The following is a 15,073-nucleotide window of genomic DNA, read 5'->3' on the forward strand; positions in this document are numbered from 1 at the left end:
ATTTTGTGGGCGCTAACCACGAAATGAGGGATTTTATGAATTTAATTAATAATGAAATTTTTAATAATAAGGTGATCAAACAATTGTCTCAAGATGGTATAAATTGGAAGTTTATACCGCCTCGATCCCCTCATTTCGGTGGTTTGTGGGAGGCTGCGGTAAAACAGGCAAAATACCATTTAAAACGCATTGTAGGCAATGCAACCTTAACTTTTGAGGAGTTGACAACAGTTTTTACTCAAATTGAGGCCTGTATGAATTCCCGGCCGCTTAGCGCTTTATCTAATGATCCAAATGATCTTTCGCCGTTGACTCCGGGACATTTTTTAATTGGAGACTCGTTGGTGGCTCTTCCGGAGTCTGATGTGAGTGAAGTGAATCCGAATAGGTTGAATAGATTTCAGTATGTGAAACAGCTGGTTCAGCATTTCTGGAATCGCTGGCAAACGGAATGCCTCAGTGAACTAATTAGACGTTCTAAGTGGGATCAAGTTACTGGTCCAACCATCAAAATTGGTGACTTAGTGTTGTTAAAGGAAGAAAATCTACCGCCTTTAAAGTGGTCCCTAGGTCGGGTTTTAGAATTATATCCGGGCAGTGATAATATAACTCGGGTTGTGTTGGTCAAGACTGACCATGGTAATTTTAAGCGCGCTGTAGCCAAATTGTGCATTCTGCCACTGGCTTAATTTGTAAATAGTTAGTACCCTTTTAGTGAATAAGAATAATATGTTAACTTGTAGATTAAGTTCTTTTTAAATTGAAATTATTCATATTAGGATTAATTTTTTTGTTGAAAGAAGGTGATTCTTTCAAGGCCGGCGGTATGTTGCGTAATTCAATTTAAATCGACAAAAAATATAAACAAAATTTATTTTAATTTGTTACGCCACTGTTCTTCACGGCGGCGTTATGTAATAAAGGAAACCACCCCGCCCGCCTGTTATGACACCGGCTTGTAACGGCCTAGAGTCTGAGTGAGTAGTAGTCGTCGGTGACGAGAAGTCAAGAGAAATGTTGCCTTTGATTTGCAATAATGTGCATGTGTAATAATTAGTCTTTAATTGGGGTTGTAATGGGATTGGGGTGAAATTGTCCTAAATAAAGTGTAGTGCAAGTGACATTGGGTTTATTGGCCCAGTGAAATGGATATCAATACGAGAAATAGAAAATAGATAACGGGTGGAATTCTCGAAGTCCCCCACAACCCCATTCAAACCTTTTTAACCGACGCAGAATGCGAGTGTGTTGCGATATTCACAAAAACGTTAAAACGGGACACTGATGGCCATTTTATAGTGACTTTGCCAATTTTTCCAAATTCTGAAAAATTAGGTAGTTCTCTCCATTCGGCAGTGACAATTCAAGATGGCAGTGACAAGGCCCGACAATTCAAGATGAATTATTTTCGATTTTAGTCAGGTTTAGGCAACACACAATTGTAATCACCGCGGACGTCGCGAAGATGTATCGCCAGGTTAAGGTATCGGAAGAGCAATTGGATTTACAGCGAATAGTTTGGCACGACAACCCCAATGATGAAATTTCACATTTCCAGCTAGCTACTGTGACTTATGGCACAGCGTCCGCGTCTTTTCTCGCTACCCGGGCTCTTCAGCAAGCCGCGATCGAAAATCAAGAGACTTTTCCGGAATCGTGCAAGTTGGTACTTAGTGATTTTTATGTGGACGACCTATTAACGGGAGAAAACGATCTACCAGGGGCGATCAAATTAAAATCGGAAATAAGTCAAATATTAGAAAAATACGGTTTCGAACTACGTAAAGGGGTTTCAAATAATCCAAGGGTCTTGGGACAGAAACCCATTGAAAATGACATCAACTATGACGATAAATATTATGTACATGAAAGTGAAACCACGCGAACTTTAGGCCTTGTATGGCAGTCAAAATCGGATACTTTGAGTTATTGTGTAAAAAATATCGATACGAGTCAAATCAAAATAACAAAAAGATCAATACTTTCAAGTATTTCAAGTATTTTCGATCCATTGGGCTTAATCGCTCCAATTGTTATTAGATCTAAAATCCTAATGCAACAAATTTGGCAAAATAAGGACGGTTGGGACTCACCGGTTTCTAAAGATATTAATAATACGTGGTTAACATTAGTAAAAGAACTTCCTTCAATAAATGGCTTAAACATAAATCGACATGCCTTAATTCCAAATGCGACGTTAATCGAATTGCATTCATTTTGTGACGCCTCACAATCTGCGTACGGCGCATGTATTTATTTAAGGTCGATCGATAAAAATAATCAGTGTTCCACCCAATTATTATGTAGTAAATCGCGCGTAGCACCCTTAAAAACAATCTCAATCCCCAGACTCGAGCTTTGCACCGCTGTTTTAGCAGCAAAACTTGTCGAAAAGGTTCAAAGATCATTAAGAATTAAGATCGACAACATGTATTTTTGGACTGATAGTATGATTGTTTTGGGTTGGTTATCGTTATGTCCCAGTAGTCTTAAAATTTTCGTCGCGAACCGAGTTTCTGATATTCAAAATCGAACTAAAATATCGCAGTGGAAACACGTTCCGACAAATGAAAATCCTGCGGATCTGATATCTCGCGGTACCACAGTTATTAATTTAAAGGATTGTAATTTATGGTGGTTTGGCACCGAATGGCTAAGAGATATTGATGCGTCGTGTTGGCCAAATAATCGTGAAATTCCTGAAATTATTCCAGAAATTAAATCTGCTAAAACATTTATTGTAATTGAGAATGATAAATTTGAAATTTTTAATAGAATTTCAAAACTATATAGTCTTCAGCGGGTAATAGCATACTGTTATAGATTTTATCGAAACTGTAAAGATAAAAGTCATAAAAACATAGAGGCATTGACGGTTGATGAAGTTAAGAATTCAATGACTATACTTTTAAAATTAGGGCAAGAGTAAATGTTTCCAAGAGAGTTAAAATGTTTTAAGAATTCCACCCATATCGATAAAAATTCTAAAATATTATCGCTTAGTCCTATTATAGGACCAGATGGATTATTAAGGGTTGGTGGTCGTATATGCAAAGCAAATCTCTCTTATGAATCAAAACATCAAATAATTCTAGCATCTAAACATCCCCTTACCAAACTCATTATTGAAAATGAATACCACAAAAATTTACATGCAGGAAGTTTATCCATATTATTTTCTTTAAGGGAAAGATATTGGATTATTCAGGGCCGTAGAACAATTCGTAGTATTTTAAAAAATTGCATAACTTGCTTCCGAGTGAACCCCAAACGAATGATTCAGAAAATGGGTAACTTACCTTTTGATCGCGTTACTCAGTATCGTCCATTTTATGTAAGTGGTATAGACTTTACAGGCCCATTTTTCATTAAAGATGGTAAGCTGCGCAATCGTTCAATTATTAAAGCTTATCTCTGCATATTTATTTGCTTCACAACTAAGGCTGTACACTTAGAGGCCGTGGGAGATCTTAGTACTGATGCATTTCTTAATGCTCTGAAAAGATTTGTGGCACGCCGAGGTTTATGTCGGGCAATACATAGTGACAACGGAACGAATTTCACGGGCGCTAATAACGCATTGAAATCAATAATTGAATCAATTCCTAGATTTTTCCAATCTCCCGATATATCCGACTTTTTGTTAAAAAATTCAATTAAATGGAATTTCATTCCAGCCCGAGCTCCTCACCATGGTGGCCTCTGGGAGTCCGCTATTAAGCGTGCTAAATATCATGTTATTCGTGTGATCGGAAAAATAGTTTGACCTTTGAAGGACTTACCACACTTTTTTCTCAGGTAGAGGCTACAATGAATTCTTCACCAATCACTCCCTTGTCCGAGGATCCCTTAGACTATTCCTGTCTTACCCTCGGTCATTTTCTGATTGGTAGCCCTCTACTATCTATTCCCGAAAACGACCTTACCGACTTACCGTCCAATCGCCTGAACCAGTTTCAAGAACTCCAGAAAATGTTTCAAATTTTTTGGAAGAAATGGTCCAAGGACTACTTACTTGGTCTCCAGCAAAGATCTAAATGGCAGGAAGACCCCGAGAACACACTGAAGATTGGTTCCATGGTTGTGGTTATGGATGATAACCTTCCTCCCCTACATTGGCGCTTGGGACGAGTGACGCAGACTCATACAGGAGAAGACGAACTTTTACGGGTTGTAACGGTTCAAACTGCTGGTGGTGATATTACACGTGTTGTGCAGAAGTTGTGCTTATTACCATTAGACATTTAATCCTTGAAAGACTTTAGTTTTCAAGGGCCGGCGGTATGTCACGGACTCTTTATGAAATTTGTACTTGTAAAACTTTAAATACCAAAATCTAACTCCTTTGGGTTAAACGCGGCAACCGCGCTTCCCAGCCAGTTAGATATAGGCAAAATTTGGGCGTAACGATAAGCGTCATTTTTTTTGTGCGTGTCTCACAATAAATCAAAATTTAAGTGGAAATCAGCTTGGTTTTATTCAAAAAGGTAAACGGGCATCCACAGGATCAACCCTATTACAAAAAATAATTATACAGTATAATAATTTCTTTAACCTAACCACAATAATAAACTATTAAATTCTAACAAAATTAACAACCATGTTAACCATTTAATTGTCATTAACACTGATTTGGCTCTGATAACTTAACTCCAAGCCATAAATGAATATAAAAAGAATAATGACTAAAAGCTAATATCACAAATATCAAAAATTAAAATACCTCCCATAATCAAAAATAAAAAAATTTTAAAAGAAAATTAACAAAAAGATCCAAATAATTTCTCTAATTTGATGCCTGAACTTAGACAAGACAAGAGTTTAACAATCTTAAAGTCCTCTCAATATTAGAGTAAGATGCATAATTAGTGCCACGAAAAGGCAGGGAAAACAAACGAATATGTCTTAGGTTTCTAGTTGGCACATTAAAGAAAATCATCCTCAGAAGTTCTGGGCAAAAAGTTCATTGAAAACACAGATTATGTAAACTAGTTTAACAATCATGTAATTTTAATTTTAGTTTAAGTGTGTTATTTGTAAATAAAGTTAAAAAACAGAGTCCGATTACATGGAAAAGACTCTAGCAGAGCTTCATTGTTCTGATATCTGAGATATTGGGGATAAGTGAATGATTTCCTTTTCCCTTCTCTCATTGCCATTTGGCATGAAATCTGTATAACAATAATACATGTACTTTGACTAACATTTTGTTTCAAAAATACACAATAATACAACATCGACCGAAAGTCAAATTATGCCTAAATATTCTAATGACTCCACACTACTGTTTTACCAAGACTCTTTCTGCTAAGTGCTTGAGAGTAAAAAGAGAAATAATAATTATTGATCAATATCTCAAAGTAAAAATCTCTCTTGTTTGCGACTTTTTAAAGATTTTAGCTTAACATCTTATTTCACCAATAAGAAACATCCCCTCAGGCTCCCCTTCATATATGTTTCACTTAAAAAACCTTTCCACTCATAATCAAAACAACCCCACAAGAATCCCATGTCGTCCTTATTGAAATTTGTTTTCCGCTTTTCTCATTCAAATTTCCACTCGAAGAACTGTCACCGAGCTTCTTTTAAAGTTCCGCTCTGCGACGTCCCGTCAATATATACACACACACACACACACCACCAGCACGCGGATTTTACGAGGTCAGAAGGGCACTCATTCATATTTTATTGAAAAACTTTCTCCCCTCTTTTTCATATTACGATCCCGATTTTCTGTTTATGTCCAGAGATTTTCTTAAGGGAGACGAGACGTCTCTGGTTTTTATCGGTCGTCTGTTAGGTTTTACGCCTCAGCATTTGCTTAGTCGTCAACTATTTTATGGATACGCGAATCGTTATTCTATTACCTTGAAACTGATTTAGATTCACTTGACCACAGAGTCAGCCTTTTACGAAGAAAAGACAATTTAAGTCATATATTTATTCAACAAATTGCACATTAAACTTTCCCGAAATTGGACAATATTGTTGATATCTTCTGCACCACTCTGGTTGAATTTCATCAGCATCGATCCCCAGCTTCACCAGTCTGCACCGATGCCTATGGATCAACATCCTTTCTTCGCCTTCTGAGTAGTCGCCAGTTGGTTCAGTCCACATGGTTTCCGCATAAGCCGCTGCCCCAGGCCATACTTTATTATCAACTGAAGTTGATCCACCTTGTTCGGTCCATAGAGCAGTTATTCCACCTAAGACTTGTTTCTTATAAATACCTGAAATACTTGAATTAAATATGGAATAATTAACCAATAATTGGTGCTTACCAGCAATTTTTCTAGGCTTATTATCATACAACTGTTGCCATTCTTACACCAGTTATTTCCAGAGCTAACCCAAATAACAAACCCAAAATCCAAATAAGTAGCATCATAGTTACTCAGTAGGATATTGTAAACTTTGATAAGCAAATTAATAACACTTAAGTTACCAGACTCATTTCACGTACCGTAAAACGGGGTGAATTTGTGCCATATTTCACACTTTTTTGAAATTTTCTGTTAGTTTTTTAAAAGGTAATTTTTGTATGTTTATTTATATTAAACATGCGTCCTGTATTTACCAAATAACAATATATTTGTTTATAAATAGTGGTCGGAACTCTAGATAATTAGCACAATATTTGACACAATTTGACCCCAGTACAAGCTTTTATTTCTCAGAAACTTAACAAAAATTCATATTCTTGCAGATTACAATAAACGAAATTATAAAGTATAAGTATAAGAAACAAAAAAGTCAATTAAAATTATCTATTTCTGGAACTCGAAATATTTCTATTATTTTGGAATTTAGATTACATTGGAATAAAGAAGTCAGACTTCTTATAGAACAGTTCGTTTTTTCTTGCTGGCCACTTCCAGTATGCCCCACATTTTTCCATCGCACTTAAATATATCCCATCATTTTCAACTCTTGTTATTTTGCCCGGAAACATTTGATCTTGGTAACATACTATAGCATAATTCTTAGCTTGTAGTTGAACGTCTTTTGCTTTCATTTGATTTAAGCTTTTTATATCTTCACTGCTAGATATAAGGTCTCGAAAGTCTTCCAGATTGGAGTTCGATGAAACATTGTTTTCTCTAAAAAAATGCTAGTTGAATCTTCGCTACTGTATGAATTAAATCTTCGTCTTTGTTTTTTTACTGGTTTTTTGTTGCTGTTTGTTTTTTAAAGCCCTGAAGTTGATGGCACTGGTTCTATATTGTGTTGTTGCTGTGGATCGTTCAATAAGGATTCTGTTATATCTTGTTGAAGGCAATCATTATTTATAGATTCAGAGGTAATATCTGCAACAGTAATGTTTTTCCCAGGCAGAACATTAACCTTTTTTCCTCCAAGGCTTTTTCATTCATTTTATCCGTAAGCATTTTAAGCACTACAAGCAGACTTTTTGGCACTATTCCACATCTAGTTCCATATGCAGTATCTTTCCATTCGTGCAGAATTTTTCGTCAGTTGCCCTTCATGGGCCGAAGAAAGCTACATCGAAAGGTTGTACTAAATATGTTGCATTTGGAGCTATTACATTGGCTGTTTTTTTTTTAAATAGGGAGCATCAAATTTATGAACCAGTCTTCAAAACATAGGTAGTCAAACCAGACTTGATTCTGTTGTAATGCGCATTATCAGGTCCATTTTCAATCCAATTTTGCCACAATTTTTCGGACTTATAGACCACGTAGATAGGAGCAAGTTGACCTGTTGCGTTTCCAGCAATTATAATTGAGGTACATGCTTTTGTTGCATTTCGAATCTGCTCTGGGTATTTTGTGCCCCGACGGATAATTACTTTTGTAGCTCCAGGATCGTCTGCAAGATTCGTCTCGTCATAGTTCCAGATGTTAGAGGGGGCACATTTTCAAGGCGGTCAAAAAAACCATTAAGAATATCACAATTCGCTGCAGCTCTTGAAAATCTTATGTTTCGTGCCACCGTATTTGCAAGCATATCCTCGTTTCTATTAAGAAATGAGGCAACCCACTCATTCCCCGGACAGTTTTATCGAAAACATTTTACTGTTATTAAGGTAGGACTGAACTATAAATCTTAGATCCTGAGTTGTAACAGGAAAATTATATATTGAAACTGCAATTATATGTGCAACTAAAGACTGCTCTTTCTCTTTGTTTAAGATGGTTTGGCCACCCTATTGCCCAGCGTGTTTTCCATGGAGTTTAAGTAAAGTGTTGCGATGAATTCCGTACGTATCTAAAAAAATTTATTGATTAATAATGACTATTAATTTTACTCTACAATTTAGAAAATACCTTTCAGCCGCTTGTCGTATGCTTAAAGTTTTAGTTCTTATTTCTCTAACAGCCTCTTGCAAACTCTCTTCCGTGTAGTTTTTGTATTAACGACTCCCAGGAGTTCGTTTGTAGTTTCGTGGCATTGCTAAAGTTTTAAAAAAATGCGTCACAGATTCACCTCGTCTGGTCATCACAGGTTTTGTAAATTTTCTATTTAACATGGCGCCAATAAAAAAACACACCTTTTTATTCAAATAAATGATTATATAGATAGTCAACAAATGTGATTACAGGATTCAGGCATAAAGATAACTTCTACTAAAACAAGTTTCATTATACGGATGTAATTCTTAGAACAATTTAAAAATATGCCAAAACGTACTTTCCCGTGTTTTTGCACTGACTATGCACCAACACTACCGGCTCGGCTGACCAGTGACTACTGGCCGCACAGAACACAAAATATAGACTAGACTGGCCGGCTGAACCTCATAATGTGTGGAGCGGGGAAGAATCACGCGCGCAGCGCTTACGCGGTCTTTACCGGAAATATTTGAAATTTTAGGTGGAAAAAACGGCTTGTCACAAAGTCATCCCGATGTCACAAATTCACCCCGTTTTACGGTACCTAAATCACGTATCTTCTGGGATCCAAAACGCTTGTGACATTTTCCTGTTTGGTCAGGTCACTGTTCCTCAAAATTACCGGTATATCTTTGCCGGCTTTACTGGATAGGCGTGAGATAGCTTCATAAAATCGTCTTATTTGACACCCTATCTTTTTGTACTAATATTATTACATACAACATACAATTCTCCTTTAGAAGGAACAAACTGACCACGGAGGAGGTTCAGCACAGTAAGTGCTTCATGGTGTTCAGTTAAAGCAAGTGATAACTCCTTTATGCACCCACCCTTCTGCCACATGAGCTGGACTATGCAGTTCTGAAACGACTCTGATCCCTCTTATTTTAGCATACTCAATATTGTGCATAACTGTGGCATTATCGTAAATCTTGGATGGTGAGTAGGCTCCATAGTGGGATAATTCTGGATGGGAAACAGAGACATAGGGAAAACTGTGCGAATCAGTTAAATGCCGGTGAAATATGTTCATTTTGGATGCAGCCATAGCTTTGAGAGTGCGTTGGTTGGACGTAGTTTCTAAATGTACAATTATACAATTGTACAAAGATTCAACAAAACCATTTCCGGCTCGGGGAGTCGGAAATGGTTTTGTTGAATAAGGAGGTTAATTTGGATTTATACATTTATTAAAAAATACACGGACTTTATTTAACAAATCACACATTAAACTTTCCTGAAATTGGACAATATTGTTGATATCTTCTGCACCACTCTGGTTGAATTTCATCAGCATCAATCCCCAGCTTCACCAGTCGATCCCTATGGATCAACATCCTTTCTTCGGCTTCTGAGTAGTCGCCAGTGGGCTCAGTCCAGAGGGTTTCCGCATAAGCGGCTGCCCTAGGCCATACTTTATTATCAACTGAAGTTGATCCAGCTTGTTCGGACCATAGAGCAGTTATTCCGCCTAAGACTTGTTTCTTGTAAATACCTGAAACACTTCAATTAAATATATGAATAATTACCCAAGAATTTGTGCTTACCAGCAATTTTTTCTGGCTTATTATCATACAACTCTTGCCATCCCTTGTATGGAGTACACCAGTTGTTTCCAGAGCTAACCCAAGCAGCAAACCCACAATCTAAATAAGTAGCATCGTAGTTACTTAGTAAGATATTGTAACCGTTGCTGAGCAAAGGGGGAATACTCAAGTCACCGGACCCATCCCACACCTGGATCACGTATCTTGTGGGGTCCAGAACACTCGTGACATTTTCCTGTTTGGTCAGATCACTACTCCATAAAATCACCGGGATATCTTTCCCAGCTTTGATGGATAGGCGTGAGGCAGCTTCAGTCTGGTAGTAACCCCATAGCTTCAGAAAATCGTTTTTTGTGACGCCCCAACCTTTTATATCAACCATCCAAGCGGTGAGATCGGTGGTACCGTTCCAGCAAGCCATATTAACTTCATCACCCCCCATGTGGAACACCTCTGTGCCGAATTGAGCAAGCATATCACCATATACATCTGAAATAAATTAGACTTTATGAGTCCAATGTCATTCAAGGAGCAGTACTCACCTTCCAGTAAGTCATACAATTCTTCTTTAGAAGGATCAAACTGACCACAAGGAGGTTCAGCACAGTAAGTGCTCCAAGGTGTCCAATTAAAGCAAGTGATTACTCCTTTTTGCAACCATCCTTCTGCCACATGAGCTGGACTATCCAATTCTGGAACTACTCGGATTCCTCGAATTCTGGCATACTCAATAATATGCATAATTGTAGAATTATCGTAAATCTTAGATGGGGAGTAGGCTCCATAGTGGGATAATTCTGGATGGGAAGCAGAGACATAGGGAAAACTATGCGAGTCAGTTATATGCCAGTGAAAGGTATTCATTTTGGATGCGGCCATAGCTTTAAGGGTGCGCTTAATTACAGAAGGCTTGACGTAGTTTCTGGATGTATCTAAAGTGACTCCTCTCCAAGCATAAGCTGGGGAGTCGGAAATGGTTATGTTGGATGGAAAGAGGTTTCGATTTCTTAAATCATCATAGATAAAAAGTTGACTTAGGGTTTCCAGGGCATGTCTTGCACCAAAAAATGTAGCTGCTTGTATGGTTATATTTATGAGGTTTCCATTACTGGATGAAGAAATACTGTAACTTTCATCAGTATCGTTGAAAGTCAAATAATTAATACTCTGATTACTGATTTGAAAGGAAATGCTCACGGAAGAAGCACTAGGGCTTTTTTTGGTCAAAAACGTTTTGCAGGAGGCATAGCTTTTGATGCTAGCTAAAAAGATTTTGAAGGATTTTTTCACCAAGTTGCTGATTGAAGTATTTTCTGGAAAACTATAGGAAAAGCTGGCCACATTGACTTCTGTCAGGTTGGAAATGTTGATGTTTCCGGTCGGTTTTGGCCAAAGAACGGAACCACTGAGGCATTGTAGGTTACACTCCGCTAAACTGAGGGGGGAAACGGTATCCGGGGTTATTTCGGTTTTTATGCAGTAGCCTTCGGTGCAAACGTAGTGGTATGGTGATAATAAACTGCTGAAAAATAAATCGAGTAAGTGACTTTGTGAGTGGTTAAATGGTGTGATAATAATAGCTCATTATATTCGATAAATATTTACGTTTGAGTATATCTATAAACATTCAAGGAAGATTTGGAGAATGCATGTCACTATTAGCAATTTGAATATACCTATTAAATTTTATTAAAATGTTTATTGCATGTCATTTGTTATGAAGATGGAAAAGAGGAAGAAGCGAGCGAGGAAGAACTGAAATGATTTTATTTGTGGAAATGGATGAACTTCGATTAATTTTTTTATATTAACCATCAGCATAAGTTGCATCTTTGATCCCAACGAGATTCTACGAGTAGAGAAGAAGATCCCTTAGAGCACCAATGGTGATTGCCAGGATGATTAAAGTCGGCTTTTTCTTTAAATTATGTGACGTGATTTTCGGGAATTTGTTTAATATACAAATAAATATGCTAGACAATGAGAATTCTGGAATATGCAATAAACTAACGACAATGATAAAGTTTATATTTGCGATATTTGTGCATACATCGGAAATAAAATGCATACTGCTGCAGAACAGAGTTTTAGTACTGTTTTTTTAGAAAACGAAACTTAAAAAAGAGTTATTGTCAAAAATTATGCTAATTGAATTTTTTAATTTTTGAAACGTTAGTTCTAAATATTTTGTTTCCCGAATAATGTCATTTACATCAAAAATTTGTACATAAGACCAATAGTCGGCTGTATTTTGAGCATTACCAAGTTTAACTGGTAGTAGTCCAGGATTCTGGTTGAGGTTATGAAATATTGGAGGGTTTAGTTCTGCTCTGGCGAGTGTGAGGATTTGTAAATTTTTACCACAATTTTCATCTGGTATCCCTTATAGCCTAATTTTTCCTAAAGGAATCGATTTTTGTATTTCCAGGACTTAAATCTGGGTGTTCTCAACTTATCCGGTGCTGTACAATGATGGTGGTCACTCAGATAGACTGCAGGTGCTTCAGGCGATTTGGGTCCTTTCAGAGATTCTGGGATTTCCTCCAACATTCCAGGAATGTAGCGGTCTTCAAACCGTAGAAACGGACTCAAAACAGCGATTTTTGTCGTATTGGAAAGACCGAACTACCGACTGCACCAGTTAAATGACAACTCCCGGTATTTGTTTTTAAAAAAAAACAAATTTATTGAGAACGTAACAAACTATCTTGATTGACTCTAAATCAAATTCTAATTCAAAATGTAAAAACGGGTTACATTTATAAATACAGATTGATTACTTAGCATAACATAAAATAAGCACAGGGACGACATAAGGTGGCGGATTGAGTACCCGTAAAAAGCAATTTGACGTTTATTTAACATTTAATTTATAATTTGTAAAAACATTTTTTTACGTAAAGTAATTTGGTATTTTTGTTTTTATTTAATGTTTTCTTAGGTAGTAGAAAAAAAAATTGTATGTTACACGTGTAAGATCCTTAGAACATTGAAATGCTAGAATTAACATTGTTGTAAAACTATGGGCAGTTTGTTTGCTTGCAATATAAGAAAGAAAAAAAATCATTATAGAGGCCTAAATACCATTAATGCTAAGCTTAAATTTCTTTTAATATGTATAAAATGTACTTGACTTTTTTGGCTTTTTTGTGATATTTGGCGTTTTAAAGTTCATATTTTAGTCAATAATGGTACACGATATTATAAACATATTGTATTTTATATTTTTATTTATGTGAGTGAGAGTAAGTTTGTGTATTTAGATGAGGTATGTCTTTTCTGTTAATTAGCGTTTTGTTCTTTAATATTGAATTTTGATAATTTTATTTAGGTCTTATGATGCCCTAATGCGGCGAAACGCGTAACCTTTTAAACAGACGCTTGATTTGTGATACTTTGAATTTGAGTATACTTTCTCTTCCTTTGGTCATATATCTAAGTCTCCTTGAGAATAATGGATGAATATTTTGAAAAGGAAATAAAGAATAAATCGGAATTTAGCAAAGAATGTAATAGGTATGTTTACAATCATTACCAAAATTTACTTTTATATTATAATAAAATATTCTGTATCTTATATGTAGGTGCATAGATACATATATAAAAATATATGTTACACAGCTATTAAAGATAAATTTTTGTTTGTTTTTTTTTTCTTTTTTTATTATTGTGCATATTTATTATCTAGGTTCTTCACACGGTTTTTTGGTAAAGGACGAAGGTAGAAACGACAGTAGAATTTATCATAATAGTTTGAGTTTAATTTAATAGGTTTATTAAAAATAGGAAAATAAATGATGATATATGCCCTGAACATGATATGAGATTATAGGTAATTTTTAACTTACCTAGTAACAGCACCAAAGCAAAATAGGGAACACAAAATCAGTATTTTATACATCTTGTCGATGAATTTAAAACTAAAATAGTAATGAAAGTGTTTCAATCATAAATGCTTATATAGCTCATTTATTTGTTTAAATTGTTATTGTAAGTACTAAACCTCAGTACGATTGTTTCGAATTTATAAACTGATAAAGATAATAGTGCAATTAAGCACGTTCGATTTGTTATAGCACATATTTATAGGATATGAATTACCTAATTCGAATAGCTGAACCACTATTTAGAGATAATCTATAGAATTTTTAATGCTATACAGGGTGTTTACTAAACATGCGGCAAAAAGGTATGATTCATTGGACTATTCTAAGGATATTTTATCCTTGTATGATTTTTAATAGGACGCTTTGTTTCGAAGATACGGAGGATAAAGAATTTTCACAATAACAATTATTTATTACCAAAAATGTCATGTAATGTTGTTTAATATAGAAGAACTGTTCAAAATTACTACCCCCTGTTCGAATGCAAACATCCAATCTTGTCCTCATCAGCGTCCGAACTCTTTCAAAACCACCAGGATCCTTTCTGACTGCGTTACATCCAGCAATTATCCGATTTTTCAAATCTTCAACATCTTCCACTGGACTAGTATAAACTAATGATTTTAGGTGTCCTCATAGGAAATAATCCAGAAGGTTAAAGTCCAGGGATCGAGCAGTCCATGCGTGAGGTCCACCTCGACCAATCCAGCGATTTCTGTATGTTACTGTTAAAAACTTGTATCCACCTTTTATTAGATTTTTGCTTTTAATAAAAATCGACTGATGTTGAAAGTATTTAATATTTAATAAAGTGGCAAATATGCTAACGACAGCTTATCACTCTGGGGAACGTTAATTAGTGGTGGATTAGCATGAATTATTCTTTAGATGCTTATATACAGGGTGGCCCATCGAAAACGTACCGCAAGGCATGGCAGGGTGGGAAAAAAGTTTTCGGCAAAATTCAAAAATACGTCAAGTATGTTTGTCAGGGGGACAACTTTTGACATAAAAACCAATTTAAAAAACTCAGCTCTCTAAGCGGGGGTGATATCCCCTAATTTTTTTCAAATGGGACGGGGGGTCAAGTGGTACCTCTTTAAAAGGGCCTTGTCATTCCCTATACAACGCTGCTTAGTTTTTAAAAATCGAGTCACTCGTTCAAGAAGTATGGGCCCCTGAAAGTTAAACAATAATGTGTGACGAAAAATGCAAAAAGCGATTTAATGCTTACCATGTTAAGCAAATAAATGCTCGAATTGCTGTTCGCCAACATTCATAC

The 15,073-nt window shown here is 36.0% G+C and overlaps 1 protein-coding gene across 2 annotated transcripts; it reads right to left on the minus strand.

Annotated features, from left to right (window-relative positions):
• Positions 1-9,543: 9,543 nt before the first annotated feature.
• On the minus strand, positions 9,544-13,924 carry LOC126750721 (chitooligosaccharidolytic beta-N-acetylglucosaminidase-like). 2 transcript variants are annotated; one of them, XM_050460434.1, is made up of 4 exons: positions 13,753-13,924; positions 10,447-11,423; positions 9,905-10,393; positions 9,544-9,852 (listed from the first exon to the last, which is right to left on the minus strand). In XM_050460434.1, exons 1-4 carry the CDS (start codon positions 13,803-13,805, stop codon positions 9,578-9,580), a joined length of 1,794 nt encoding a protein of 597 aa, XP_050316391.1. In that variant the 5' UTR covers positions 13,806-13,924; the 3' UTR covers positions 9,544-9,577. The 2 variants fall into 2 exon arrangements, with proteins under 2 accessions (XP_050316391.1, XP_050316390.1); XM_050460433.1 differs by having other exon boundaries at positions 10,447-11,426; positions 13,753-13,923.
• Positions 13,925-15,073: the final 1,149 nt, after the last annotated feature.

This window comes from Anthonomus grandis, chromosome 2 (genome assembly GCF_022605725.1).
Source record: "Anthonomus grandis grandis chromosome 2, icAntGran1.3, whole genome shotgun sequence".
In the NCBI taxonomy this organism is placed as follows: domain Eukaryota; kingdom Metazoa; phylum Arthropoda; class Insecta; order Coleoptera; family Curculionidae; genus Anthonomus; species Anthonomus grandis.